Source organism: Platichthys flesus, chromosome 3 (genome assembly GCF_949316205.1).
Source record: "Platichthys flesus chromosome 3, fPlaFle2.1, whole genome shotgun sequence".
Taxonomy (NCBI): Eukaryota; Metazoa; Chordata; class Actinopteri; order Pleuronectiformes; family Pleuronectidae; genus Platichthys; species Platichthys flesus.
In genome coordinates, this window is record NC_084947.1 from 25,632,106 (window position 1) to 25,658,787 (window position 26,682).

At 41.4% G+C, this 26,682-nt stretch overlaps 2 protein-coding genes across 2 annotated transcripts in view; one reads left to right on the top strand and one right to left on the bottom strand.

Moving 5' to 3' along the window:
• Positions 1 to 2,552: 2,552 nt before the first annotated feature.
• LOC133947066 (C-X-C motif chemokine 10-like) lies at positions 2,553 to 3,778 on the bottom strand. The gene is made up of 4 exons (XM_062382159.1): positions 3,668 to 3,778; positions 3,124 to 3,265; positions 2,968 to 3,042; positions 2,553 to 2,834 (listed from the first exon to the last, which is right to left on the bottom strand). The coding sequence occupies exons 1-4, from the start codon at positions 3,720 to 3,722 to the stop codon at positions 2,729 to 2,731; spliced, it is 378 nt and encodes a 125-aa protein (XP_062238143.1). The 5' UTR covers positions 3,723 to 3,778; the 3' UTR covers positions 2,553 to 2,728.
• Positions 3,779 to 14,910: 11,132 nt separating this feature from the next.
• npdc1b (neural proliferation, differentiation and control, 1b) overlaps positions 14,911 to 26,682 on the top strand; it is a 20,100-nt gene continuing 8,328 nt past the window's right edge. The window contains exons 1-2 of the mRNA XM_062384973.1: positions 14,911 to 15,224; positions 22,438 to 22,605. Of these exons, the coding sequence (XP_062240957.1) occupies positions 15,155 to 15,224; positions 22,438 to 22,605 (238 nt within the window). The 5' untranslated portion in view covers positions 14,911 to 15,154. The remainder of the gene's footprint in view (positions 15,225 to 22,437; positions 22,606 to 26,682) is intronic.

The window sequence follows — 26,682 nt, forward strand, 5'->3', positions numbered from 1 at the left end:
TTAATAGTAAGCTCTGCAGAAGTTACACTACAACCACTGGTGCTCACAGTGGAACTGGCCGCAACTCCAAAAAAGCCAGAACTTAAACAAAGAGGCGTTTCATAAAACATTATATTAAAAAAAAACATGAAATCATCAACTGTGTCTATCTGCTGTGTCTGTCCGCTGTAGCAGTTGAAAGAAAACATATCAGAATAAGGGCATACACCCTGTTTGTCAAGGTCATAGCAGTGAGACACCGCCAAATAAGGGTTGCATCCTGTCAGGTAGACAGTATCACATCAGTGAGACACCTGGTCAGTGGATTTTTCCATTATCTTTAGACAATGTTCCTTGGACTCTTTCATTAAACAGAGAAGCAGGGAGTGGATTGCAATCAATGTTTCATGTGCTGTTACCAGATAAGTCCACTTGATTTGCTCCTGTGTATGCATTGCGAGACGCTGACTCATCCACAAACAGTTCAAAGTCTAGATTCTGCAAAGTCTGGTCTGAGGGAACAAACTTCAGTTATTGTTACTATGCAGCTGTTACTCTCTTAGGGGAGAGGGATTTGCCCTCTGCTGTGATCACATGCCCTCAAAATGAAACTTGTTCTTTGACAAACAGCAGTTTTTCATCCTTGCCTTATGACCTTCTGCAGCTAGATGTTTTAGGAGAGCCACAGAATCCTTTTCACGTTATTCTTAGTCCGATAACAAATCATTTAATCATCAACATATTGTAAAAGTGCACTTCCTGGTGTTATCTCAAATGATCTTAAGCTTTCTTTTAGTGCCTGGCTGTAAATATCACTGACACAGACGTGTGAATGTATAACTTTCATTGTTAGACTTAAATGCAAACCAGTATTGGCTGTCTTTATCAATAATGAACGCTGAATAATGCATTTTCCAGATCAACAACAGAGAACCATTTACAATCCTGCGGAACTTGATAAAGGATTGTGCAAGGATTTGGATTAGACAGAGCGCTTTGTTGTACTGCGGCGTTGACAACTTACATATCTCGCATGACTCGCCAATCATCAGGTTGTGATTTATCAACAACATGCTTGACTGGAAAAAATCGGATTGCACACTAGTTAATCATTGCAAGGAACAATTACCCCTGCCTTCAATAGAGAGTTGAAAACTGGAGTAATACCATCGATGGCTTTCTGTTTCAGTGGATATTGTCAGAATTTGGTGTGATAACCACAACTTCCATGTTTTGAATTAAAGCCTCATCATGATTGAGCCCTTGAAATGATGTTTGTATAATGTAAATATGCATGTGCATACTGCGTGTCTGTATGTGTTTCTGGTACCAGTTGAACAGTCCTGTGAGTGTTTGAACAACAGATGTAAAACGTTTTCTAAACACTGTATAAAACCAGAGCTTCAGCAAAGGCCCCAAACTCCAGTACTGCCAGAACAGCAGGTGCACGTCCTGAGACACAGGGCTGCTGGTAGCCAATGAGGGGACAGGGCCTCACCTTATCAAACAAACAATTTCAGAGATGGACCATAACAAATACACAATTGAGGACTTATGGGACCATACGCACCACCGTGTCAGGCCAAGGCAGCGTCTCCGTAACCCAGAGGGAGGCATCTTCCCAGCGTTAGCCGAGTCTCGTAGCTTAGCTGTAAGGTTGAATAATGTGTCAGCTAAAGCGAGGTAAACGCGAGGTCGGCAGACAACGTTACTTACCACACTGGCGTGCTACTGTACTCGTCAGTCCCCGGCGGAGCGATTCCGTGCCGTCCGCCAATTCAGCACCTGCAATGGATGAGCAGCTAAGTGGCTAATTAAGCTTATTAAAGCTTCATTAGTACAAAAATTGTATCGATCTTCTTCCAAAAATATGTCTTTATGTGAAACACATATTTTTCTAAAACTATATCTTATCAACTTCACAGTTGTTTTGTGTATTGTGGATTGTCTGAGGAAGTGCAGTGCTGAATCGTGAACGATTTGAACACATGATACGTTCAATGTTAACAAAATATGTATAAATAGGCGACGAGCGCTCTGTATCAGTCAGTGAAATCTATTTTGAGGATGTGTATGCTACTTATTTAAAGCAAGTTCATGGGTATAATTTATGTCAACTTAGATCATGTAAAGGAATATTACGCTGTTAAAATATCAGATTGAGATCTGGTGAAGAGTTGATTCAGAAGATGACTAGATGATTGTCTGGTCCAATTGGTGAGTATCATTTAGTTTGAGAAAAAAATTACAAGATCTGAAAGATTACTCTCAGAATGACATCTGCTAAAAAAATTACAAGTTTGAAAAACATTGATACCATGACTCAAACACACTGAGTTTCCTGAAATAAAGCGAACAACTAGGTTAAATAGTTTTATGAAGCAATGCTAAGAAAAGACCCCAGATGAAAGTTATATGCAAAGTACTGACGATCCTCCAGGGATCACTACAATGAGTTCTAGCCAAGTGGCAACCCACCATGATATCACCTGTTTTGTATATTGACTAGTGAAGATAATCGCAGACTCAGTTTGTGTTATGATACGTAAAGAAAAAAAAATCAAGTACAGGTAGACCATTCAGTGTATTTTATTATTGTAAATATATGTACAGATTATTTACTTCATATATACAGGTGAAGACAAGTTGAGAACGTTAACTGATAATTGGCCACTGAGAACATTTGAACACTTATAGTGATAACAAGACAAAGGTAAGCTTCTATTACAACAACAGGGTTTCTGTGCCGTTACATGGTCGTTGCAGCAGAGTCTGTGGGGAGGAGTCTTGTTGAGCTCCTTGTCTTTGTTTGACTGGAGGTCGTCGTCATGATCGCAGCTCTCTTGTTCTCATGCCTGAATCAACAAAAGACACTGTTAGTTAAAAAGCAATGGGAATGTGAAGCAGCCACAGTGTTGTGGGAGATGCCTGTCCTGCCCCAACACTCTGTCATTTTGTCAGATGTTTGTGCAGTCGAGCTGGACTTACTTATATTTGTTTTTGAGAAGAAATTTTCCGAATCTTGACTGTGGATTCACGCATTTCTCCTGCTTTCCTATGTTGCTGTGAGAGAAGAACGAGTTGTGTTAAAGAGAACCCAGTGAACGGCACATAAATGTGAAGTCATTCAGCTCATCTACTCACATAATAATCTCTATTTGTTGGCAGAAGATGTTTGGGTGGTGTATGACTGGCTCTGACTTGATCTGCCTGATGAACCTATCGTTGACCTGGCCGATATAACCGTTTAAGCACTTGCATTTTCTGGATCTGCTGTCTGGTAGTCCTGTGGGAAGAGGAGACAGGCATTTAAGGTTAAAGGTCAGCTCACTCAGACTGTACTAAAGCCTGGTTACAAAAATACATGGCATTGTGCAAGTTAGGATATAGCTAAGGCTATTCCCTCTCTTGTTTCCTTTTTTTACAGATCTAAGGACATATATTTTCTTGTTTGTATAATGGTATAATTGTCAAAAAGCATTACACACATGGACATTGTCAGAATAACACACTTGTCACACAAAGATCAGCCACTTTTGAGCTGCATTACTGCTTGTACTAGATGAAAGGGAACAGCCAGTGTCTACTATTTGCCGTTCTGCAGGTAAGTCCCCATTCACAACCCAACATGAAACAAATCAGATCATGAACGTGAAGGATTAACAGGACAATAAAGTTTTCCCATTACCTTGAGCACAGAGGACAAGCAGGAAGCTGAGGAAGGTAATAGCAGATGAGTTCATAGTTGTGGCTGTAGACAGGTTCTGGCTCTCCCTGCAGTTTCTCTCTTCATGCTTTACTGATGATGACACACAGCACAGGACGTTTCTGTCTTTTATATACTGAGGGGAAACACTCTGCTTCTGCTATGCAACAGTTACTTTGCACCATCACTTTCATTTTCTCTGCCCCTTCCCTTTTCTTCTAGTAATCCTGTTTCCGAGAATCAGAGAGAGCATTTCTTTGGAAAAAGTTTGGTTCAGAGAACCACTGTAGTTTGCATTATCCCCTACACATAAAGCTATTCTGTTGGGGGGGGGGGGGGGGGGGGGTGACCAGTCACAATGAATATGTATTTGACAAATTAATAAATTATTTATTTTTCCTCAATATTGTCAATGGTGGATGAAAATGTAAAAAAAAAAAAAAAAGCAAGCAAGCAAACAAAAAGGGGAGAAAACCTGACTACCTCGGCGGAGGTGGAAGTCAGCATGGCCGGATTGGGGTATATAGCACATTCAGGCTTTACATCACTCCTCTTTATATTTGCTGGTTTGGTTGCAAAAAGACGTACATACTGCTGTTTTTAATGTATATTCCTCTCTTTGAGATTAGAAAAATAATCCAAGTTTAGCTCATCTAGTTGCATAGGTCAGAAGTTACCTACAACCCAGGTTGGAATTTGTGAGGGACAATGCAGGTAAAATCAACCCACGTCCTCAAGATAAAATCATTAAGACCAAATGAGGCTCAAAGGTTTTTATTTTAGTGTTTTGAAATAAATGCTAAATGCTTGAGTTGGGTTGAGAAGGCCATAGTATAGATGATGACTATTAGCATACATGACATGGTGAAAGTCATTAGCTGTGTCAAAAGGTTCTTCAAATGCAGCCGAGAAATGCTTCCTTCCATCCCCAAGAAACAAAGGCTCCAAAGGGTGGATCCTTCCTGGCCCTACCTTTCCCAAGATCCATTGCGCTTCAGTTATGAACTGTTTTTCATAAAGGTGATGAAAGCAATTAGACACCCAATGCTTATGTTTCAGGCTTTAACTTAACCACAAAGCTAACCATAAACATGTAAAAGAAAAAAACTTCTTGTAGTGTCCCACCATTATTGTTGTTTCTAGGAAACCATTTTATTTCAGTTCGGCCTCCATGTTCTGCTGCTCCTGAATGGAGAGACAGCTATTATGTCAACTGCAGACACAGGCTACAGGAAGTATTCGCTGTTAGCTAGCAAGGGTTTTTAGAGACCCAGTGCACTGCCTCTGCTCTTTCATGTGGCAAATGGTCTTAGACAGTTACATCAGTGCAGGGCATCAATACCACAAAACTGATCTGTTCCGAGCTTTTCAAAAACATTGTACTGCCACATCTTTTTCAAAGTGAAGCAGCCACCTTGTGATGAAAATCTGAAAAAACAAAAGGCTGGAACACCAAGTTTGCGTTTGTGTATTTTAATAGGGGCTTTCTGCAGAAAGGATCAGATAAATAGATAGATAGATAGATAGATTGATACTTTATTAATCCCGTGGGAAATTAAGGTCATCCAGTAGCTTAGACACTTAACCGACATACATACATAAAACACATATGCTTAGGTAGAACATTGGAATCAACACAGAGAGTCACAGAGATCTCAGAGTGAAGATGGAGAACAGTCAAATGCAAGGATAGGAGAACTAAGGCTGTTTGTCTGAGCCAGTTCAGACTGGGTCTGTAGGAGCAGTTGGAGACAGGAATTAAGACACAGGAAACTGATTTCACATACGTTTCCATTAAGTTCTTGGACAGTCAATAAGTAATAGAAAGATCATAAAGGTATTTGGAAAGGTCATACAGGTTTCAGGTCATAAACAATTCAGGTCATAAAGTCTTAGAGAGGTATGCAAAAACTTATCTTCAATTAAAAATTAGGTTTTCACTACAGTCTCTAACAAGCTCATGCTGGCCATTAATCAGGGGAACTGTAGTTTTACATATGTAGACAAATAACAGAACCAACAGAGACCAAGATTTTATTTGTCTTCATATTCACTACTTAATTAAAATCAGTGTGTCTGACTGACTTAAGGAACATGAACCACATTCTTCATTCATCGCCTCATGATCTTGTCTTTCCCCTTTAAATCTGTATCATGAATAATGTTATAATTGGAGAGAAGAGCATTGTTCAGCATCTTGTCCAAAACACCTCAACATGGGGAGGGGGGGGGGGGGTGGTGGGTCGACAGGAACTGAACTGTCAAACCCCTGATTAATGGCCATCATAAGTTTCAAGTGTCAATTTTTATTATTCGCAGCTAATTAAGCTAATTATAGCTCCATTAGCCCATTGGAACTGATATCGATCTTCTTCCACAAATGTCTGTATGTGAAACACATAACTTTCTTAAACTACATCTTATCAACTTCACAGCTGGTTTGTGTATTGTAGATTGTCTGAGGAAGTGCAGTGCTGAATTGTGTATGATTTGAACATATGATACGTTCAATGTTAATAAAATATGTATAAATAGGCTACGAGCACTCTGTATCAGTCAGTGGCGTTGGGGCAGTGTGCCTTCAGTCTACGGACCGAATTGAATCATCATCTTCATCTTTAGATAATTTACAGGAGCAATGATACATAACACAAACACTGAGTTTCCTGAAATAAAGCAAACAACTATGTATAATTCTAATTCTAACAAAATGTTTTATGATGAAAGCTATATGCAAAGTACTGATGATCCTCCAGGGATCACTACAATGAGCTCTATCAAAGTGGCAATCCAACATGACATAACCCGTTTTGGCACCATCTTTGTTTTTGAAACCAAAAGTAACCATATTAGAGTCTGACTGAGAGCTTGAGGACACTGCACCCACTACCACCTAAATATCTTATGGAAAAATGGGTTTGTGGTCCTGCGGTGCAGGAGAACACGATGACCGGCCTATACAACAATAACCAAACCCTTAGGGATGGTCAGGAATGCTGAGTGGGAGCAAATCCCTGCAACCAGGTTGTCCAAATACTTTTGGCCATGTGTAGTGTCGACCATATATACCTCACATATGAGTACAGCTGGTTTTATCTCAACAACTGACTTTTACATTGCTGTAATTTCATTGTAATATATTGACTGGTGAAGATAATCACAGACTCAGTTTGTGTTATCATACGTAAGAGAAAAACATCAAGTACAGGTAGTCCATTCAGTGTTTTTTATTATTGGAAATATATGTACAGATTATTTACTTCATATATACAGGTGAAGACAAATTGAGAACATGAACTGGTGATTGGCCACTGAGAACATTTAAACACTTATAGTGATAACAAGACAAAGGTAAGCTTCTATTACAACAACAGGGTTTCTGTGCCGTTACATGGTCGTTGGAGCAGAGTCTGTGGGGAGGAGTCTTGTTGAGCTCCTTGTATTTGTTTGACTGGAGGTCTTCGTCATGATCGCAGCTCTCTTGTTCTCATGCCTGAATAAAGAAAAGACACTGTTAGTTAAAAAGCAATGGGAATGTGAAGCAGTCACAGTGTTGTGGGAGATGCCTGTCCTGCCCCAACACTCTGTCATGTTGTCAGATGTTTGTGCAGTCGAGCTGGACTTACTTATATTTGTTTTTGAGAAGAAATTTTCCAAATCTTGACTTTGGATTCACGCATTTCTCCTGCTTTCCTATGTTGCTGTGAGAGAAGAACGAGTTGTGTTAAAGATAACCCAGTGAACGGCACATAAATGTGAAGTCATTCAGCTCATCTACTCACATAATAATCTCTATTTGTTGGCAGAAGATGTTTGGGTGGTGTATGACTGGCTCTGACTTGATCTGCCTGACGAACCTATCGTTGACCTGGCCGATATAACCGTTTAAGCACTTGCATTTTCTGGATCTGCTGTCTGGTAGTCCTGTGGGAAGAGGAGACAGGCATTTAAGGTTAAAGGTCAGCTCACTCAGACTGTACTGAAGCCTGCTTACAAAAATACATTGTGCAAGTTAGGATATAGCTAATGCTATTCCCTCTCTTGTTCCCTTTTTTTTACAGATCTAAGGAAAAATATTTTCTTGTTTGTATAATGGTATAATTGGCAAAAAGCATTACACACATGGATATTGTCAGAATAACACACTTGTCACACAAAGATCAGCCACTTTTGAGCTGCATAACAGCTTGTACTAGATAAAAAGTAGCAGCCAGTGTCTACTATTTGTCATTCTGCAGGTAAGTCCCCATTCACAACCAAACATGAAACAAATCAGATCATGAACGTGAAGGATTAACAGGACAATAAAGTTTTCCCATTACCTTGAGCACAGATGACAAGCAGGAAGCTGAGGAAGGTAATAGCAGATGAGTTCATAGTTGTGGCTGTAGACAGGTTCTGGCTCTCCCTACAGTTTCTCTCTTCAGGCTTTACTGCTGATGACACACAGCACAGGACGTTTCAGTCTTTTATATACTGAGGGGAAACACTCTGCTTCTGCTATGGAACAGTTACTTTGCACCATCACTTTCATTTTCTCTGCCCCTTCCCTTTTCTTCTAGTAATCCTGTTTCCGAGAATCAGAGAGAGCATTTCTTTGGAAAAAGTTTGGTTCAGAGAACCACTGTAGTTTGCATTATCCGCTGCACATAAAGATATTCTGTTGGGGGGGGGGGGGGGTGGAAGTCAGCATTGCCTGATTGGGGTATATTACACGTTCAGGCTTTACATCACTCTTCTAGTTGCATAGGTCAGAAGTTACCTACAACCCAGGTTGGAATTTGTGAGGGACAATGCAGGTAAAATCAACCCACGTCCTCAAGATATAATCATTAAGACCAAATGAGGCTCAAAGGTTTTTATTTTAGTGTTTTGAAATAAATGCTAAATGCTTGAGTTGGGTTGAGAAGGCCATAGTATAGATGATGACTATTAGCATACATGACATGGTGAAAGTCATTAGCTGTGTCAAAAGGCTCCTTCAAATGCAGCTGGCAATGAGTCCTTACATCCCAAAGACACGAAGGCTCCAAAGGGTGGGCTCTACCTTTCCCAAGATCCATCGCACTTAGTGATGAACTGTTTTTCATAGAGGTGATTAAAGCAATTAGACGCCCAATGCTTAAGTGAAGAAAAAAATAACTTCTTGTAATGTCCCACCATTGTTGCTGTTTCTAGGTAACCCCTTTTATTTCAGTTCGGCCTCCATGTTCTGCTGCTCCTGAATGGAGAGACAGCTATTATGTCAACTGCAGACACAGGCTACAGGAAAAAGTATAAGCTTTTAGCTGCCATTGGTTTTTAGAGACCCAGTGCACTGCCTCTGCTCTTTCATGTGGCAAATGGTCTTAGACAGTGGCATCAGTGCAGGGCACCAATACCACAAAACTGCTCTGTTCCCAGTTTTTCACAATCATTGTACAGCCACATGTTTTTCAGATTGAAGTTTCTTTTCCACTACAACATTCAGCAAGCTCCTGGGGAAAACCCACACAAACTCATCTCAGAAAGACCTCCACTGCAGCAACCCAGCTGTGATTAACACAGGGTAGTTAGCTTTTCCTCCTGAGATCGATTGATTTTAGTTGAAATGTAGTTTTACACATGTGAACAAATAACAGAACCAACAGAGACCAAGATTATATTTGGTTCACATTCATCAACCTAATTAAAAACAGTGGGTTTGACTAACTAAAGGAACATGTACCACATTCTTCATTCATCTCATCATGATATTGTCTTTCAAGATTCAAGATTCAAGATTTGTATTATCAAATGCACAACAATAACATTAAGCAGTCGCTGGCAGTGAAATGCTTGAGTCACAGGCTGTCTTCTAGCAATGGTCAAGTTATTAAAACCTAAAAAATAAAATAAAAATAGTATTAAATAGAATAAAATAGAATATCAAAATTTAAAATAGAAAATAAAATATATATTGCTAGAGATATATATAAACAGCTGAAGAGAAAATAAAACAACAAACGTCCTCTATGGATGGTAGCGCCGTCCTGGTGATGTGCTGGGTAGACTTCACCACCCGCTGTAGAGCCTTACGGCTCAGGGCGGTGCAGCTGCCATACCAGGCGGTGATGCAGCCAGTCAGGATGCTCTCTATTGTGCACCTGTAGAAGTTGCAGAGAATCCTGGAGTCCATTTGGAGCTTCCGCAGCCTGCGGAGGAAGAAGAGCCGCTGTCTGGCCGTCTTCCTGATGGAGTCTGTGTGATGGGTCCAGGTCAGGTCATCAGTGATGTGGACCCCGAGGAACTTGAAGCTGCTGACTCGCTCCATCGTGGCCCCGTTGATGGAGTGGTGGGCGTGCTCCACTCCTTGTCTCTTCCTGTAGTCCACGATCAGCTCTTTCGTATTGCTGACGTTGAGATGGAGGTTGTTGTCCTGGCACAAAGTTGTCAGGGCTCTGACCTCCTCTCTGTAGGCCTTCTCATCGTCGCCGGTGATCAGGCCTATGACAGTGGTGTCATCAGCAAACTTTTTATTCCCCTTTACGATTAGAACACATGATAAGTTCAATATTAATAAAAGGTGAACAAACAGGTGATGAGCGCTCTGTATCAGTCAGTGGCAGTTGGGCATTGTGCCTTCAGTCTTCGGACCGAATTGAATCATCTTCATCATCTGTAGATAATTTACAGCAGTAATGAAGCAATTTCATCATATAATGAAAATCAATAACTATATTGCACATGAATCAGGTCATATGAACACAACGTTTCTGTAGAGTATTGGAGAATTTGGTATTAGTACTTAGTATCTGCACAATTTGTATATATGCAAATACGGTATAAAGGTCACCACACAGCAGTAGAATGACAGCAGCTGAACCAGCTACTTCACCGGAAACAGATGTTGTTTCTCAATTCTCCAGAATGATCTAGCCCCAACCCCCACACAACTATCATTGCATCAGTCAATTTGTTGAGGCAAAGCAGAATTCCAAACCATGTCTAGCCATAGTTTAATATTAACCTTACCCTTTATGTGGAAGTTTCCACTTCCTTCACAGTCACAACTCAGGGCTGCAGCAGGATATACAGAACTTTCATTTCTCAAAAGCATGTTTCCGTTTTATTCGTCATCTTCAGTGGGACAAACTAGGAAACAAAGAAAGGATGCAAGTGAGGAAGTGAGAACTTAAATTTACTCATGGTGCTTCAGTGGATAAGGGTGCCTGTTGAATAGCGTAAAATTAAACTAACCTGTAACCTTTGCCAAATAGTTTCCACAATGGTCACAAGTGACATGTACTGTATGTTAAAGTGTCAAAGCCAAAACATGGTGTAACAGTAACAATCGACAAAAGGAATGCAGTAATGTTAAGTCACAGAAATGTCCAGTCTACAGTTAACTAGAATATGCCAACACAAGCATAAACTGTTGTATATGGAAAAGTAACGCAATGGCCGCAAAATTATTTGAATTGAGCAATGTGTTAAATGCTCATCATCATTCTTCCTTTTTCCTCGTCATCGCGCAAGTGGACTTCCTTTTAAAGGAAACACTAGCCTTCTCAAGGAAATGTGCCTGTGACTGAACTATTGTCTGTTGTTTGCCAGAGATTCAAACCAGTGTACAGTCAATACTTGACAGTAATAGCTACAGTCATTTGTTCCAAAGGAAAGCTTTTTTTCAGCAGCACATTAGTGATGAAGCAGATCCCAGAGCGTTTTGGTGTTACTGCATCATGTTATTGTAAACACATGTGGTGCCTCTGTCATGCACTGTCAGCAAATCTCTCAAGTTTTCCAAAGAAGTGGAATGTGAAATTGAAAGGAACAAGCTGAGGGAAATGTCGTCAGCGATGAAACACCACTGACTAAAATGTATTTTGAATCTGACAATGTAGCACTTTTGTGAAATCAAATGTTAACTGGGCTGAGGAAGTTCTTTAGCAAATATTTCATATATTTACACTATTACACACTAGAACAGCCCATATTTAATTTTATTTTGTATGACCAGATTAACACAAATCAAGATGAGCAGGATATTAATCATTTTCTACAAAATGTTTCTGCCTGCTTAATAACATTACATGTCCATGTGTGGTGGAGAGTATACATAGACATTGAATAATGTACTGAATAGATAACATTATTCTTGAATTAATTAAAAATACACTGTGTCCATACATGAAACATACATACTAATACATACACTGAGACTTCCATTGATTACAGACTTTCACTGTATTTGATCAGGTCTAGTCTTCCAGAGCTTGACATAAGTCCTGAGCAAAAGACATTCATAATCAGACAGTGACACTAGTGTCATAAAAAATGACAAGCATCAGAAGGGTAAAAACACCAGAATCAGGCAATTCTAAAATGACACTGTAACTGAGATTGTAATGCTATTTCATTATTAAATAATGACCTCATCTTATTACGCGATGACTCATGAATCTTTCTTAATAAACTAATCCTATGGTTGCAAACAACTTCCATCATGTCTCCCTTTCCTAAGTAATGTTAATGTTGGCGCCACTAGAGCAAAGACTGGATCCATTTCCTATCCTCAGAACACTAATAGCTCAAACCATCAGGCTGGCTACTCTCCAAAGCAAGAAACAAATAATTCCAGCTTTAGCCACAAACCGCGATCGCAGTGTTAGAGTAAAACACCTGGTTTTAATAACTTATTTATAGTTACTAAGTTACTAAGAGAAATCATTCTCCATTTTTGCCTTCATGTCTTCCTTTGACAACAGAGCTCTTTTTCCTTTGCAAGGTAGTTTACACAGTTGTTCTAATGTCTGCCACTATTCCACTCTCTGGGAAAAGCTACTTGTATATGCTTTTATTTGGTGGCAAATGCATTCCCTTTGTGCTGTAGAGTCTTACATTTTCCTATTTTCCTGTCAAATGTCATCCTGGATGGGATTATAGTACATCCATGGATCTATTCGACTTATAGTGGAAGTGAGGGAACCAATCTAAATGCCGATAACGTCATCATTCTACAGTCAATAGTTGATGCAGTCAGCTTCATCAATAATAATGAGTAAAATAAGAAAGCAGTAAGATTTGCTGTTTCTATAGAAACTTGGTTGTTTGACTGCTCAACTACGGGTTAAGGTATAATGTTGCAGTCGTCTTTCAGCTGCTCTCATGACGATACTTAACATATTTAATTATTGTTTTCTTTTACTTAGTTTGTCCTTTCTGGTACAACCTGGGTTCAGGTGAACAGGAAAACAAAACACTATCCCAGGGAACAGCAGCCAACCAGCTCTACCACCTGTCCCATGATAAAGGATTAGGTGCTAAGGGGCCTTTGTACCCAGAATGTTGATAATAATAAATCAGTTTTTAGTGTAGTCCTTTCAGCTGGGTGTGCAGAATGATGTATGTGCAGATTAATGTGACAAAAATGTGCTATGGTAACCTGAAGCATCCAGTGCACATACAATAAATATGGAGAAAGAACAGAGACTTTCATGTGAAGCTCACTTAGAGCTAGTGAAATCTAAAAGTGAAGATATATTGACATCTATAGGTGAAGTTGCATACTGCAACCAACCAAATTCCCCTCACCTCACCGTGTTGACACTGAATGGAGGTACGTGCTCTACTGAGGAAATTCTATATTCATTTATGTTCTCCTCAGATCAGTATTTCTCACTACTGTGGCTATTTGTGGAATTTCTTACTGCTTAGGTCATATTCAATCAATCAATCAAATTTGATTCGTATAGCCTATATTCACAAATCACAATTTGTCTCATAGGGCTTCAACATGGTGTGACATTGTAACAGGGTAAAAATAACGTAGAAACCTCAGAGAGCTAAATGTGAGAGATATCTCCCCCAGGACTGACAGAAGTGCAATAGCTGTCAAGGATAGAGGAGAACATCATCAAGATAAAGGTTTTAGCAGCATTGATAGAAATACACATTTTGAAGCATAACTGAAGGTCAATTAATTGATTATTGTTGGTAAAGGTTGAGTATCTGAGGAAGAAGTGATGGAATTTCCGAGATATTATCCCATAAAAACTAAAAAAAATTTGTGAAGTGTATGTAATACGCTTCTGTAGAGGAAAGCTTATTTTAAGTTCTAAACATATATAGAGTGCTTTTTTATCATTTTCTGTACGTCCTATAGCGACCATTACATTATGCAAATTAGGCGATGACGTCATTTAGCGACATCTAGCGACTTTTAGGACAGCCAATAGCTACTTTCCTTACTGAGGAGTTGGCAGCACTGATCATGATCCACCATCAAGATTGAAGGCCACTATAGTTCACAATCCCGCCCTCCCCCTGCAAGGAGGTCGTACGGGCCCCTTTCGCAAAGTTAGGATGACCCCAAGACGGGGTCTTTGAGTCCTCACCAACCACGCTCATATTCCAAATTGCCAAAGCTTGCTTCAGTCGCATGGTTTTCATCAGTGTCAGAGCACGTTGGATGGATTCTCCCTTGTCTGCCTGATCTTTGAAACTTCTTTCGTGCCTTGTCTCAAAGTGGCGCTTAACACTGGACGTTCGCCACACAACATTTTCCAAACATTACTTGCACACAGCACGGTCCTTATGAAAAGCAAAGCAATAGTCTTCTTGCCATGAGGGCTGAAATGCCCGTACCTTCGGTGTTTTAGACAGCGGGCATGCCATCATCACCACTACACCTGAGCGGCTGCACTTCACAGAGATTCATGTGAGCAGCGCCGGTTGGGAGGCTTCTTCTTCTTATTGTTATTTAACGGTGATTGGCATCCAGCCTATGGCGCATTACTGGCACCTAGTGGCTGGGATGTGTTACCATCAGTCAAGCTAAATAATACAGGCTGCGTGACGGCAAAACCTTTGATTATTTTTTAATAAGAAATCGCCTGTGGGCCAATGATTATCGCGCCGCTTACCTTTTTAAAGTGAGTCTTGTCTTCTTTGATTTTCCTCCTATTCTCACACTCAGAATCATTTGTTTTTGACTCGTCTTTTCATAACATGAAAAGAATACGCAGCAAAAATAAACAATCATTTATGGTTTTCAACTAATAGGCAGATGCATGAATAAGGCAATTGGTGTTTAGTGTCAGATTATCAGTGTGAGTGGAGAATTCTCCACTCACACTGTTAGAGTAAGAACTGCTAATATTACACCAGGGTGAACAGAGTGATGTACAGCTGCACCTGAAGGCAGCACGTAGGCAGCGCAGCAGCGTGCTGACGTCACAGACGGACTTGCCTCCATCTCAGTAGAAACGTGAATCAGAGGATCAGTCAGTGATGGTTTGTGCTGCAGGTCTGTGCTGAGGAGCGGACTCTTCTTCTTCCTCTCTACTCGGCTGCCTTTCTCTCTGACTAACTCGGATCTCCTTGGTCTTCTCTACCCTGAGCCCAGAGCGATGGGGGAATGATCATCACCGACCAACCTCATCATCCTCCTCTTTCTCCTGCTCCTCCGGTCGCTCTCCCCTGACAGTCGTCGGAGCTGTGCCCAGGATGTGGGCCCCGCTGCTCGGCCAGGCTGCGGTGTTTGCGGCCCTTGTGGCGCTGAGCTCTTGCTTGACAGGTACAGATATGCTGCTGCTGTCACTCCCAGCGGTGGGACGTGGCTGCCCGGGGGGGCTCTGGGGCTCTGGGATGTGCTCAGCTCCCACTCCTCACTGAGACACCCTCATGTTGCTGTTCTGCTGCCATGGTGTGTCACTCGGGGTTGTCTCTTCTCTCAGCTGAGTGGGTGCATCCTGGACTTTCCATGCCTGACTGCATTTCTGGGTCTCTTTTGTGTTTAGTTCAGTAATTTTACAACGTTTTGTGATGATAAATCTGAATAGGATGTAGCAACAGATGTGAAACGAGTAAGCACTCAATTGAGTGGTTACTCAACAGAAAATGCATCAGCAGCTAAAATTGATGATTGATTAGTGGTTTTAATTATTCAAGAAAAAACAGTCAAATCTGTTGTCTAGTTATGAGGGTTTAATATTATATTTGAACTCAGGATAGAGGCTTTTAATATATGTCTCATTTAATCCATATGTTTTTACTGTGAATAAGTGAGATGAGGAGAGATGGTTCCCCAGTTTCAAACTGGGCGCTGAAAATATAATTAAAAAATAGATTTAGATGATCATTGAGTATTTCTCAGAACTTTATTTTCCTCTGGTTTAATCTTCTCAAACCTCTAATATCATTGATTGTGGAGATAAATGTTTGAAGCCTGAACTTTTTGCTTTGGGAAACCCTGATTGGCATGTCAGTAGATTCATTGGTCAAGTACATTATTGTTGATGTTACTGTTCGTAGGTGACGCTCAGAGGATACACTTATTGTTGATTTACAGATCAGTATGTGACAGAGAGTATGTAGTATTTTTTAACTGGTCAATTATTTCCAATTGATGAATTATTTTATAAATTGTCAGAAAATACTACTAATACATTAAATACAATTTCTATTGGGACATAATGTCTTATCTTCAAGCTTCTTGTTGCTGAACAACTAATCAGTGAATTGTTCTCTCTAGTTAGTTGTTTAGTTACAAACATTTATTTAATAATTTGTTTTTTATGTTCCGAAGTTGACTAAGATTATCAACGGAATGGGATGAGGTAACAGTTTTGAAATTATCTAAAATACATAAAACTGTATGTGTTGCAATGAGAGAGTATGTATTAAAGTCAGAATGCTAACCAGCTAGTCCTGGGCCAGCTTGTCTGGTAGTACTACTTAGCAACTAAAGATGCGTTGAAGAGACATAACTCTCCACCATGACAGTCCACCATGACATGCAGCATGTACTCATGCCTACCCTGAATGACAGTCACAGAGCGAAGGTCGGTAAAAACTTTATAGAGTTTTTGATAGTCCACTTACCCACCAAGATTTGTCCTGGAGTGCTCGATCCCTAGCCTGACTACAGCACAGGGGAGAGAAGGGTGGAAGAGGGACAAAGAGAGCCTTTCCTTTTCTTACGAGAGGATTGGACACCCTCCTGGACTTCAATATATTGTCCCCTATTTGTTTGCAGCAAGAATTCAACATTTGGACAATTCTTACACTTTGCCCCTTCACTATTATAAGACAGTATTGAAATCTGAAAGTTGATAATGAGTTCTGTTATATTTGCATTCTGCCCTGATGCCAGCCTTTCTTTATTGAAAAGTGTGGTATGTGTTCAGAGATGAAAATGCACAGCAGTAACTCTGCAGTACAGGTTAGTATGATGCTCTAGCCAATACGTCCTCATTGGAACATTCAGTATAATGATACAGAATAGAAATTTGAAAAGACAGAGGGTTAAGGCTTGTTGTTGTGATGTCCAGCTTTCAAATGTGAAACTGTAGTGTCTGTGTGTTAGTGAAGTCACGACCTGTCACTCACACAGTTGGTGCCACGGTGGCGCTGGGCTTTTCCACCTTGTGACGTGTGTTGCTTTGTGTGGCTGCGAGGCATTATGACAGACAATGTTGGGCAGTGAGGTGGTAAATAGATGATTCAGTGCAGTTCAGATGTGCTCTGGGTGTGTCACTTGATACTATACGCTGGTTGTGTGATAGGCCCACTTATCATAGCAGAGGTGTTGGCTGTGGTCCTGCTGTCTTCAGAAACACATTCCTGTTGTCAGAGCTCAAGAGCTCTCTGTCACTGACCTGGATGACCATATAAGGTCACACACTTGACTGCGAGATCCACACAAACCCCTTCTGTAATTTTGGTCCTCATGTTAACAGCAGTGCTAAAACTATGATGCTGCAGTTGTGTCTCTACAACAAAGAAAAGTGAGTATTACACCATAATTGGCATTTAGATGATTGTCTGACACAATTGCCCGACAACAATGTGAGGTACATTCTTTAGCACTGGAAACACATCCTGAAATGCTCAATAGCACAATCCATAGGCTTACTTATGTTAAGTAGTCATGCCAGAAACTTCACATGGCATCTCCACATCAGGCAGACAACAGACGGCCGCGAGATGTAGACGATCAGCGACACAGCCGTAATTTTCTGCACATGTGTGTTCCGGCGTTCGACATTATAGGTGTAGGTGGCTGCGTAACATCTCAGACACAACAGTTATCCTGCATTGCACATTACAAAATATTTCTAATTACTTTTATCCCCTAGTATTTTGGGTTCAGACTAGCAGGAACGTTTAATCTTTTAGGGGACCAAATCTCTGCATATGGATCAGCAGTGTCAGAGGCAAAATCTGTGAGAACACACTCACACACTCACACACTCACACACTCACACACTCACACACTCACACACACACACACACACACATACACTACCGGACATTTCCATTTCAGGTGCTTATGGATGTAAGCTGGCCTCTGCTCTGCGGACTGTCATTTTTATCTCAGGACAGCAGAGAAATGGAAGAAGCTTTTGATGACATTTGCATTCTCCACACAGTTCAGTTTGTCTGGAACATCGCAACAAGACAGGCTTGGAATTAGGCGATGTTGTGTTCAAACAGTCGACAGCTGAGGTAGTCAGCAGAGCATTGTAACAGTGATGATTCATTAAATTACATTTCATCACAACCATCCACCGACACCCAGTGGCCTGTTATTTAAAAAGATGAAGACTGACTAAGACATTGGCCCTGTAATGATCATTGATCACCTGACAGACGGTTTCTATTTCTTCATCTGAATTAACTCGTAGTCTATTTTAAGGCCTCAGATGGATGGAGCTGCTAAATTTCACAAGACGTGAATCAGGAATAGAACATGGCCGTATATAATTTGTTCTCTCATTGACACATCCAGATCCAGTGTAAGGGTGAGATGGTGTCTTGAGACGATGCAGTCCTGTGGGAATGGTAGAGTCTTCTCACAGAAAGAACAGATCAGTAAAATAGTTAACATTATATAGTGGTCTGAATTAAAGAATCGGATGTAATTTATTTGAGTGAGTTTTTTCAGATAAAGAAAAATAGGAGAAGCAATCGCGTCATACAGAACTTTGTATACGTAGAGAAGGTTGGTCTTTGATAGCAAGTGCTCCTATGTCATACGAATGACAAACAGGGAGGACCAAGGCCCAGCTAAGCCTTTATGAAAATATGTAACTTCTTACTGCATATTTGCTTGTTAAATTTACTTCTTCCTTTTTTCTCTTTCCCTTTCCTGCCCTCCTCTATATTCCTCTTGCCTTGGCCAACTGTTGCCATGTGTCCCCTCTTCCTGTATTCATCAGCCACCAACTGTATGCATCTTTAAAACCCATCCTTTCATTTCTTTGACCAAACACAAGAAAAGAGGTTGCTAGGAAACTGCAAGACATTATCACAATGATACGGCGATCATGTCACCGGTGAACATCAGTGCTGAGAAGCCCAGAAAAAGCTGCTCTAGTCAGTTTTATTTGAATGTGGAGGTATTCAAAGCAGTGCAGCTGAAGGAGTTATGAATTCAGTTTTCTGAGTCACTACTCCTCTTGGGTGCAACAGGTGCACCTCACACTAATGTCTAATCGAGTAAAATGACAACATGTCAGTGATTATTTTATCAACACACCTTATTTTCACCTAGATCTTACGGGTGTTTTCTCACGGTTGGAACATCTTTAATGTTCAGTTCAGGTTGGTGCTGACACAGCTGCTGTATAATATTCTTCCATTGTTCTCCCTGAGATGATTTCTTAAGCATTCGGACAAACGCAAATGTTAAAGCTTATTTTGAAGGTTTGAATTTGTTTCTGGTGATGCTGAGAGAAACAGTAGAGTCTCAGTGCAGTCTGCTCTCCATCATCCAGTTACAAAGCTTTGCATAGATTAGCTGCTGCTGTCGTAGCCTCCAAGGTCAGGCCATTGTGTGGATGTGTGAGATGTATAAAGCTGCTCCACCTGTGGCATTAATTAAAGTGCAGCGAGGAATATTTCAAAAACACGTTAGCGTTAGAAAAGTAGTAAGTCATAGAGAGGTTTATTTTATTATGCAAAAATTTAGGGTTCTAGAAAACATGTTCTAAATAGTGTAAAATAATGGGGAGATTTGAACTCTGAAAATGTTGTTTGGGTATCTTATCATGCTGCAGAAGAAGAGTGGGTCTCTGTCTTTCTCGAGTTTACAGAAATTTGCACTTCACCCATCTCTACAATTGCAGTGATCATCGAACGTGTGAAAGGAACATTATTCATTTAATAGCCATCTTTTACATTTCCACCATGCATTTGTCATCGTTGCCTTTTTCTACTCAGTGCACCAGCCTGAGACAAACCATCCATCCTCGACTTGCATTCGTCGGTGACTCACCCCTCGATGATGTCACACCTCCTCAGTTGCCATGGAAGTTGTCATGGCAACCATTGTCTCGGTTGCATTAGCAGAGACGGGAGAGATAGTGTCGAGGAAGCTGAAGGGGTTAATATTGATAGTTGACTCTAATTATTTCCTCCTGTGATATCGAGAGCACTGCCACTGGCTGTGCAGCTTTATTCTGCTCTTTGTGCTGCTGTTGTGGTCAGATGGTGTTCTCTTAGAAGGATGGATGCAGTATCACACCTAAACCACCAGTGCAATAGATATTCCCAGTGGGGAAGCATGTGCAGCAATGCTCTGCCTTCTCAGGAAGAGTATTGTGAGGGAGTTATAAGGATAAAAGCAATTAAGCCCATTTTAACTCCTTCATGCTTTACAAGTGATGTATTCTCTTTAGAGAAGCTTTGATTAACACACTACATGAAAGTATCACCGAGATGCATCAAGGATCAGGAGATACCGGATGCTCACCTAGCACTTTGTTATAATACTTAATGATCAGCAACCTGCAGATACAGGGAGGGAGCCTCAGTCTATGTTCGTTTCCAATATCAGAATGATGAAGAAATTTGTAGGTGTTTCTTTCCCACAACAGTCAGTCCAACTTTCGGCACAGGCCTCCAGGCCACATCCAAACCTCTACCTTTTTATCTGAAAACAGTATTTTCAAACTGAAATAATCTCCTCTTAAAATCACATGACTTCTCACATACACAGGGCAGGTGCATGCCGGTGTACAAAGGAATTGCTAGAATATTAGCTCCATTCCTATGCATGTGAACAGTTGTCTCAAAGTAAAATACATAATTTATCAGCTTATAACAATGCCAACAGGGTCAACAACACTTGTAACTGATTATCAATGTTGCGTTTTAAACTGGTGGCCGAGGCTAATGCCAGTTATTTTTTAAGGTGGATGTCCTAACTCCACCCCTATACTGTACTCTATCAGGGACAAAAAACTAAAATATTGCCATACAGGATATTTGCATTTTTGATATCCATAATGAATCTTTTCTACATTTTTGTTCATTCTGTTGTCTTATCTCTGTATTCACCTACTATCCCATTGACCTTCCAGGAATATCCACCCACACGTCGTTCCATATCACACCAGCTGAGCAGCAGTGGCCGGGCTACTGCCACAGCACAACATTATCACAGCAGCAGCCCAGACCACGTCAGGTTGCCTGCTCTCAAGTTAAGCCTGAAACATGCTTCTGCATTTTCACAGGCCTGTAAGCGCAAGAGCCCTTCCGGGTCCCTTACGTCCTTATGTATCCCTCCTTACGTGCTGACGGGTGTCGACCCCCTTTTCTAAAATTTACGGCAAAGCTCCGCAAGCTCACTCAGCCCGCAAGGCTGTGATTGGTCTGCTCTACATCCCTTCTGGAGCTGCATTTCCAGTTTCATGCCCCATAATACCGGCAGAAATCACGGAAGATTTAGAAGAATGAATATGGACCAAATAGTAGAGCACTTGGCAGAAGATATGCGATAGTATGATCACTTGTATAACCTGTCACTGACTGGCGGATTTGTCCGCCAGAAAAAGGCTACGAGGAGCCGCAGTGGCTATGTAAATAAACAATCGACGAAGAAGAAAGAAGGCGTCTATAAGGTCGTCTTCGACAAAAAGCATTACTCCGCCTAGTGTTCTGGCGCGGAATTGCTTTGTAAGACGCGCAACGGTTGGGGAATCATTAATGAAAACGAGTCTTGCGCCACAGCGGCGTGAAAAGACGCAGACGCATTTTCCTTGAAAGGCCTTGAAAGGCCAAAGTTTGTCTGTCATCTCTGACCTTGACATATTACAGCTTTGCTCAGTTTTGAGTAGTCTGCTTTGCAGCAAAAATCATTAATTGCTTATTTGGAGATGAAGCTAGTTGTTCCAGAAGATAAAACGGTTCTTAAGAAAGCAACACAGATTGGACACATAAGCTGCTGAATAAAATTATATTTAAAAAAAAGATCAAAATGAATAACATCAAAATGACCATCAAATCTTGATGTTGATTTTTTTTTTTTTCTCTGCCTAAGCTTGGCAGTAATCACCTTGTAGAAAACACTGAGGGCTTATCCATGCAAAAGAAACATTGACACAGAGAGTTGAAAGTTAATATTTTATTGCTCTAACCCAACAAAAAAAGAATAGTTATGTTAAAAATGAAACCCACCAGATGTTAAAGACCATGATCTTAACATCTATCCATGGTGTACAGAATGATGAGATATTTTGAACAGTTATTGTCATAAACAAACACATGAATATGTCACACAGCCTGAGTGTTTGTGTATTTGTATTTTAATGAATAGTTGCATTGCAGTTGATACTGGTCTTCTCATGAAGCTCATTACAAGAAAATGCAATACATTTTTGTGTTTTAAAATGCAATATGAAGATTTGGGGTTGTTATGAAAATGGAAAAATCGAATAATGAAGAGATCAGAGGTGAGTTATTTATAAAGGCTGTGTCGTACCATTCTGTCTCTTTGTCAACAGGGTCTCACCTGTGCCCCCGGAGTTTAGACTGTGCCCGAGCAGGACGACACTTCTGCCCGCCCAGCAGCTCACACTGTGGCCCCTGCCTGCGCCCTCTGGTAGAGAACTCCCATGGCAGATGCGTGTTGAAGAGGAGACACGCTCCTCACTCTGCTCACTTCAGTAAAGGTAGGTTCGATATCACCTCATCAATTGTTCCAACATTACAAAGCAACATATATGTTCCTTAAAAGCAAGATTCCCATTTATAAAATAGGGTGAAGACCAATGCATTCACATTTCGGGACTTTGACTTTGAACTAAAATTTTAAAAAAGTAGTGATTTGTATCCTCAGCAGCTGGAAAATTATAATGTATATGAATACAGAACACAAATGCAACAACAACCCTATGAACAGTCGGCAGAGTGCCTCTAAATATAAGCTTTGATTGCATTATGCCTGGTGGCCGACATAAGTTCCTGCTTCTCTGGCTTCCTCTACATGCGTCATGTATTTTACCATAGTGTGACGTGTGACTACCAGCTTAGACACCATTATTATTTCCATCCACCATTTATCTTGGTCAGCAGTGTGTGTCCTGATAATTTCCAAAGCTAATGATCCGAGTGACTCTCTGCTCTGCCAGCACTGTTCAGAAGTGACAGTGAACCAGTGACGGGCCGGAGCAGAGCGGCTTTTCTACAAGACACAGGGATCCTTTCAGGAAAACTTCTGGAAATATGGAGGGAAAAAAAATCACTATTGTTAACTGAGATAAAGATGAAAACATCACAATTGTTCCAGTCAGAAGATCCCTATTTGATGCTGTATGATCGATTGGATCTCTCTGTAGCTACCCTGATGATGATGAATGAGGAAGATAAGAGTTCTCAGGAAGTGACATTCAAAATAATTCAACAAGAACGGACTGAAACTACTGAAAGCATTTAAAAAAAAAAGATACAAATTGTTGGTCATGAAATAAGTACCATGCAGTTGTTACAATTCTTCATTTAATTTCGAGATCACAAGGAGCTGGTGGTGAACAGAAACGCCGGAATCTACCGTGTTTTTCTGCCTCACTCAAAGGTTGGGCGAAAAGCCAGCCGTCATTGAGGAGAGAGATATGACTGTTTCAAACATTCCGCAGGAAGTCATTCATACTGTTTCACACACTTCATAAAAAGAGCCACTCATAATGCATTTACCTCCTTAACCACTGCTGCATCAATCGTGGATTAAAATCTAGGATTTATTATTTTAGAAAGTTTTAGAAATGGTCACCAAAGAGGCCCTTTTACCATACCACGTTCCTGTCCTCCACCATAGTTTGGGACTGATCGACAAAACTTTCAGCATTGAACTAGTTGTTTTTGCAGTTTAGGTGAAATGAATTTGTATTGAATGAATTGTATTTTGTCTCATAGGGCTTTAACATGGTGTGAATATGAGTGTATAACAACAAAGAAGATCTTAAAATAAAATAAAATTCTTATCCATTATAACATTCAAAGTACAAGGTTGTCTTTAGTCAAATCCAGTCTGTGGGGTGCTTTGTATATATACTCCTCCCTTTGCCGCAGTGACGCTTTGATTCTGAGGAAGACCCACTCCAACACCCACATACGTCTCTTTCCTCATCTGTGTCCCTCTTCCATTCTCTCTTCTTTCCCTGTGTTTATTGCCATCCATCCACCCACACACGTTGAGCAGCGGTGCATGACAGTACATCACAGTCATCCACACAGTATATGAGAGAGAGAGCGAGAGAGCGAGAGCGAGAGAGAGAGATTTTACAAACACTTTATTTACATATTCTTAATTTTACAAACCACTTGTTTACAGCATTATTCAATAAATAGAAAAAGTGCTGCTGTTAAAAAAAACTCAGTCTGTTAAAAAGTGTGGAAAGGACAGCTCATTGTTGGTGACGGTGCAGAGGATGTCATTAAAACACCAAATTCTTTTAAAAGACTCGAGATCAGATACCATTGTGTAAAAACTGAACTCGAGTCGGAGTCTGGCCCGGAGGTTTACCACCCACACCGCCCCCGCTTCCTGCCCGTTCCTGTTCTCTACCCTGTTCTTCCTACTAATATAAATGGCCATCTTGGCCTCACCTGAGAGGTGATTCAGGAGCTGCCATTTATCTTTATTTGCTTTGTTGTAGGCAGCTCCCATGACAAAAACCTTCTCAGTAAAAGTGATGTTAAAATCACTAAAAACCGCAGAAATAAAAGCGTTGGAAGCGACGGCGCCGTGTAAAATTCTCCACTGGAGGTCGCCTGTTCTTTTCTTAAGGGGAGGTTTGTATAAAATCCTCCACTGCGGGCTGGGTCCATGATCCCCCCACCTCCGTGACCACACAGTGGGGGGTCTGTTGCTCAGTCCGGTCTGGTATATGCTTTTCACACAGTTTCTGTACAGCGTCTCTTTGTCCGCTCTGTGAATTGTTAGTTTGTGTGTGTTTATTTCAGTTAGTAGGGGGCCGGTCTTTTCTCCCAGGCCTGGGCTCAGGATAATTTCGGGGTAGGGGTCTGCAGCCTCTGGTGTGGTTTCCCCCCTCTGGTAGGCCCTCAGGAGGTCTTTTTCCCGGATGGAGAGCCTCTGGGTCCAGAGCTCCAGGATTCTCTGGGCCATCCGGGAAGACTGCAGCCCCAGCAGGGAGCCCAGGGCCTGGGTGTTGTTGAGTGCCGGCCCCACTGCATCCACCAGCTGCTGTAGGGTCACTGTTCCAGACCGGGTCAGCGCCGCCATAAGGCCGGGTGTTGTTGTGCCGCTGACGTCCAGTCTGGCTCCATTCACGAGTGGTTCTCTCAACAACCAGTACAGAGAGTCTGCTTTTAGGCACCTTTTTTTGTTAAAAAGGGACCATGATTTAAAAACACCTTGATAAAAAGGAGGCAACCCACTTAGTTTTAATAATTTAGAATCTGTTAAAAACAGAGCATCATCCAACCCCAGGTTATTGGCACGCCTAAGGATGCTGCTGGCCACATCTCTCCACACCAGATCTGCTGGACCTGTGAGGTATTTTTTAATGAATTGAAGTCTAAAAGTTGCAGTCCGGCTGGCCAGGTGGACGAGGCCTTGTCCCACCCCTGTGGCACCCAGTGTAGACCCCCCCCAGAAAAAATCCACCATTTTCTTTTGTACATTGGAAAGCAAGCCAGGGGGGGGTTCCACACACATTAGGTGGTGCCACAGTTGAGATTCCACAAGATTATTTAAAACCAGTACCCTCCCTCTAAGAGACATTTTTGGGAGCAGCCATTTCCATTTTAACAGTTTGTTTTCTATTTTTTCTGTGACGTTCTCCCAGTTCTTCTTACGTATATTGTCATTTCCTAAAAACACCCCGAGGTACTTTATGCCCTCCCTCTTCCATTTCAGGTTTAGGGGGAGAACTGGGAGACCGCCAGGCCACTCCCCGACCACGAGGGCTTCGCTTTTTTTCCAATTGACCCTCGCGGCCGATGCCACGCTAAAATCATTTAAGATTTTGGCTAAAACATCTACATCCGTCTGGTCTTTAATAAAAACAATAAGATCATCGGCGTAAGCTGATAAAATCATGTTGCCACTAAAACCAGGATAAAACACACCTTGAATGCTAGAACGTATTCTGCGGAATACTTTCTATTCTGGTGGTGTTTCCAGCGCAGGAGCACCGGAAACACCACCAGCCAGGGCAGGCGGGGGCCCCGGTGCAGAGGCAGCTGACTGGCCCCCACCGGCTCTGTCCGGGCACAAGCGGATCAGGTGTCCCTCCCTCCCACAGCAAAACATTTCATGTTCCCTGATGTTACATGCACCGTGTAGTTGAACTCCTCAACTTTAAAAAACCAGGTTCAACTTTTCCTCACTTTGCTTGAGCACCATAAACACGTGTCTCCTAAAAGAGAAGGAGCCCTGAATCACCACTCCCCTCTCCAGTAGCTGGTTAGCTTTTTCTATGCTATCCACAAACACCACCACAGCACTGTTCATACGTGAGGCAGACTTCACACTGTCATACCCCACAACCTCACCCACAGCCAGACTGACCTCCTCCACCGAGCAGTCCAAAGCTGGACACAGTTTGATGCCGCGTCGGCGTGTTAGCTTGTGGAGGCCAAAGCCTCCACCTCCAGCAGCCATGCTGCACAAACACAAACACAAAACTAACAACTAAAAACTGCTGGTCATGACACTGTCACTCACACAGAAACAAAAAACACCTCCAATACAAGTGCAGAGGGAAAAAGACCAAAGAAAACGGGTA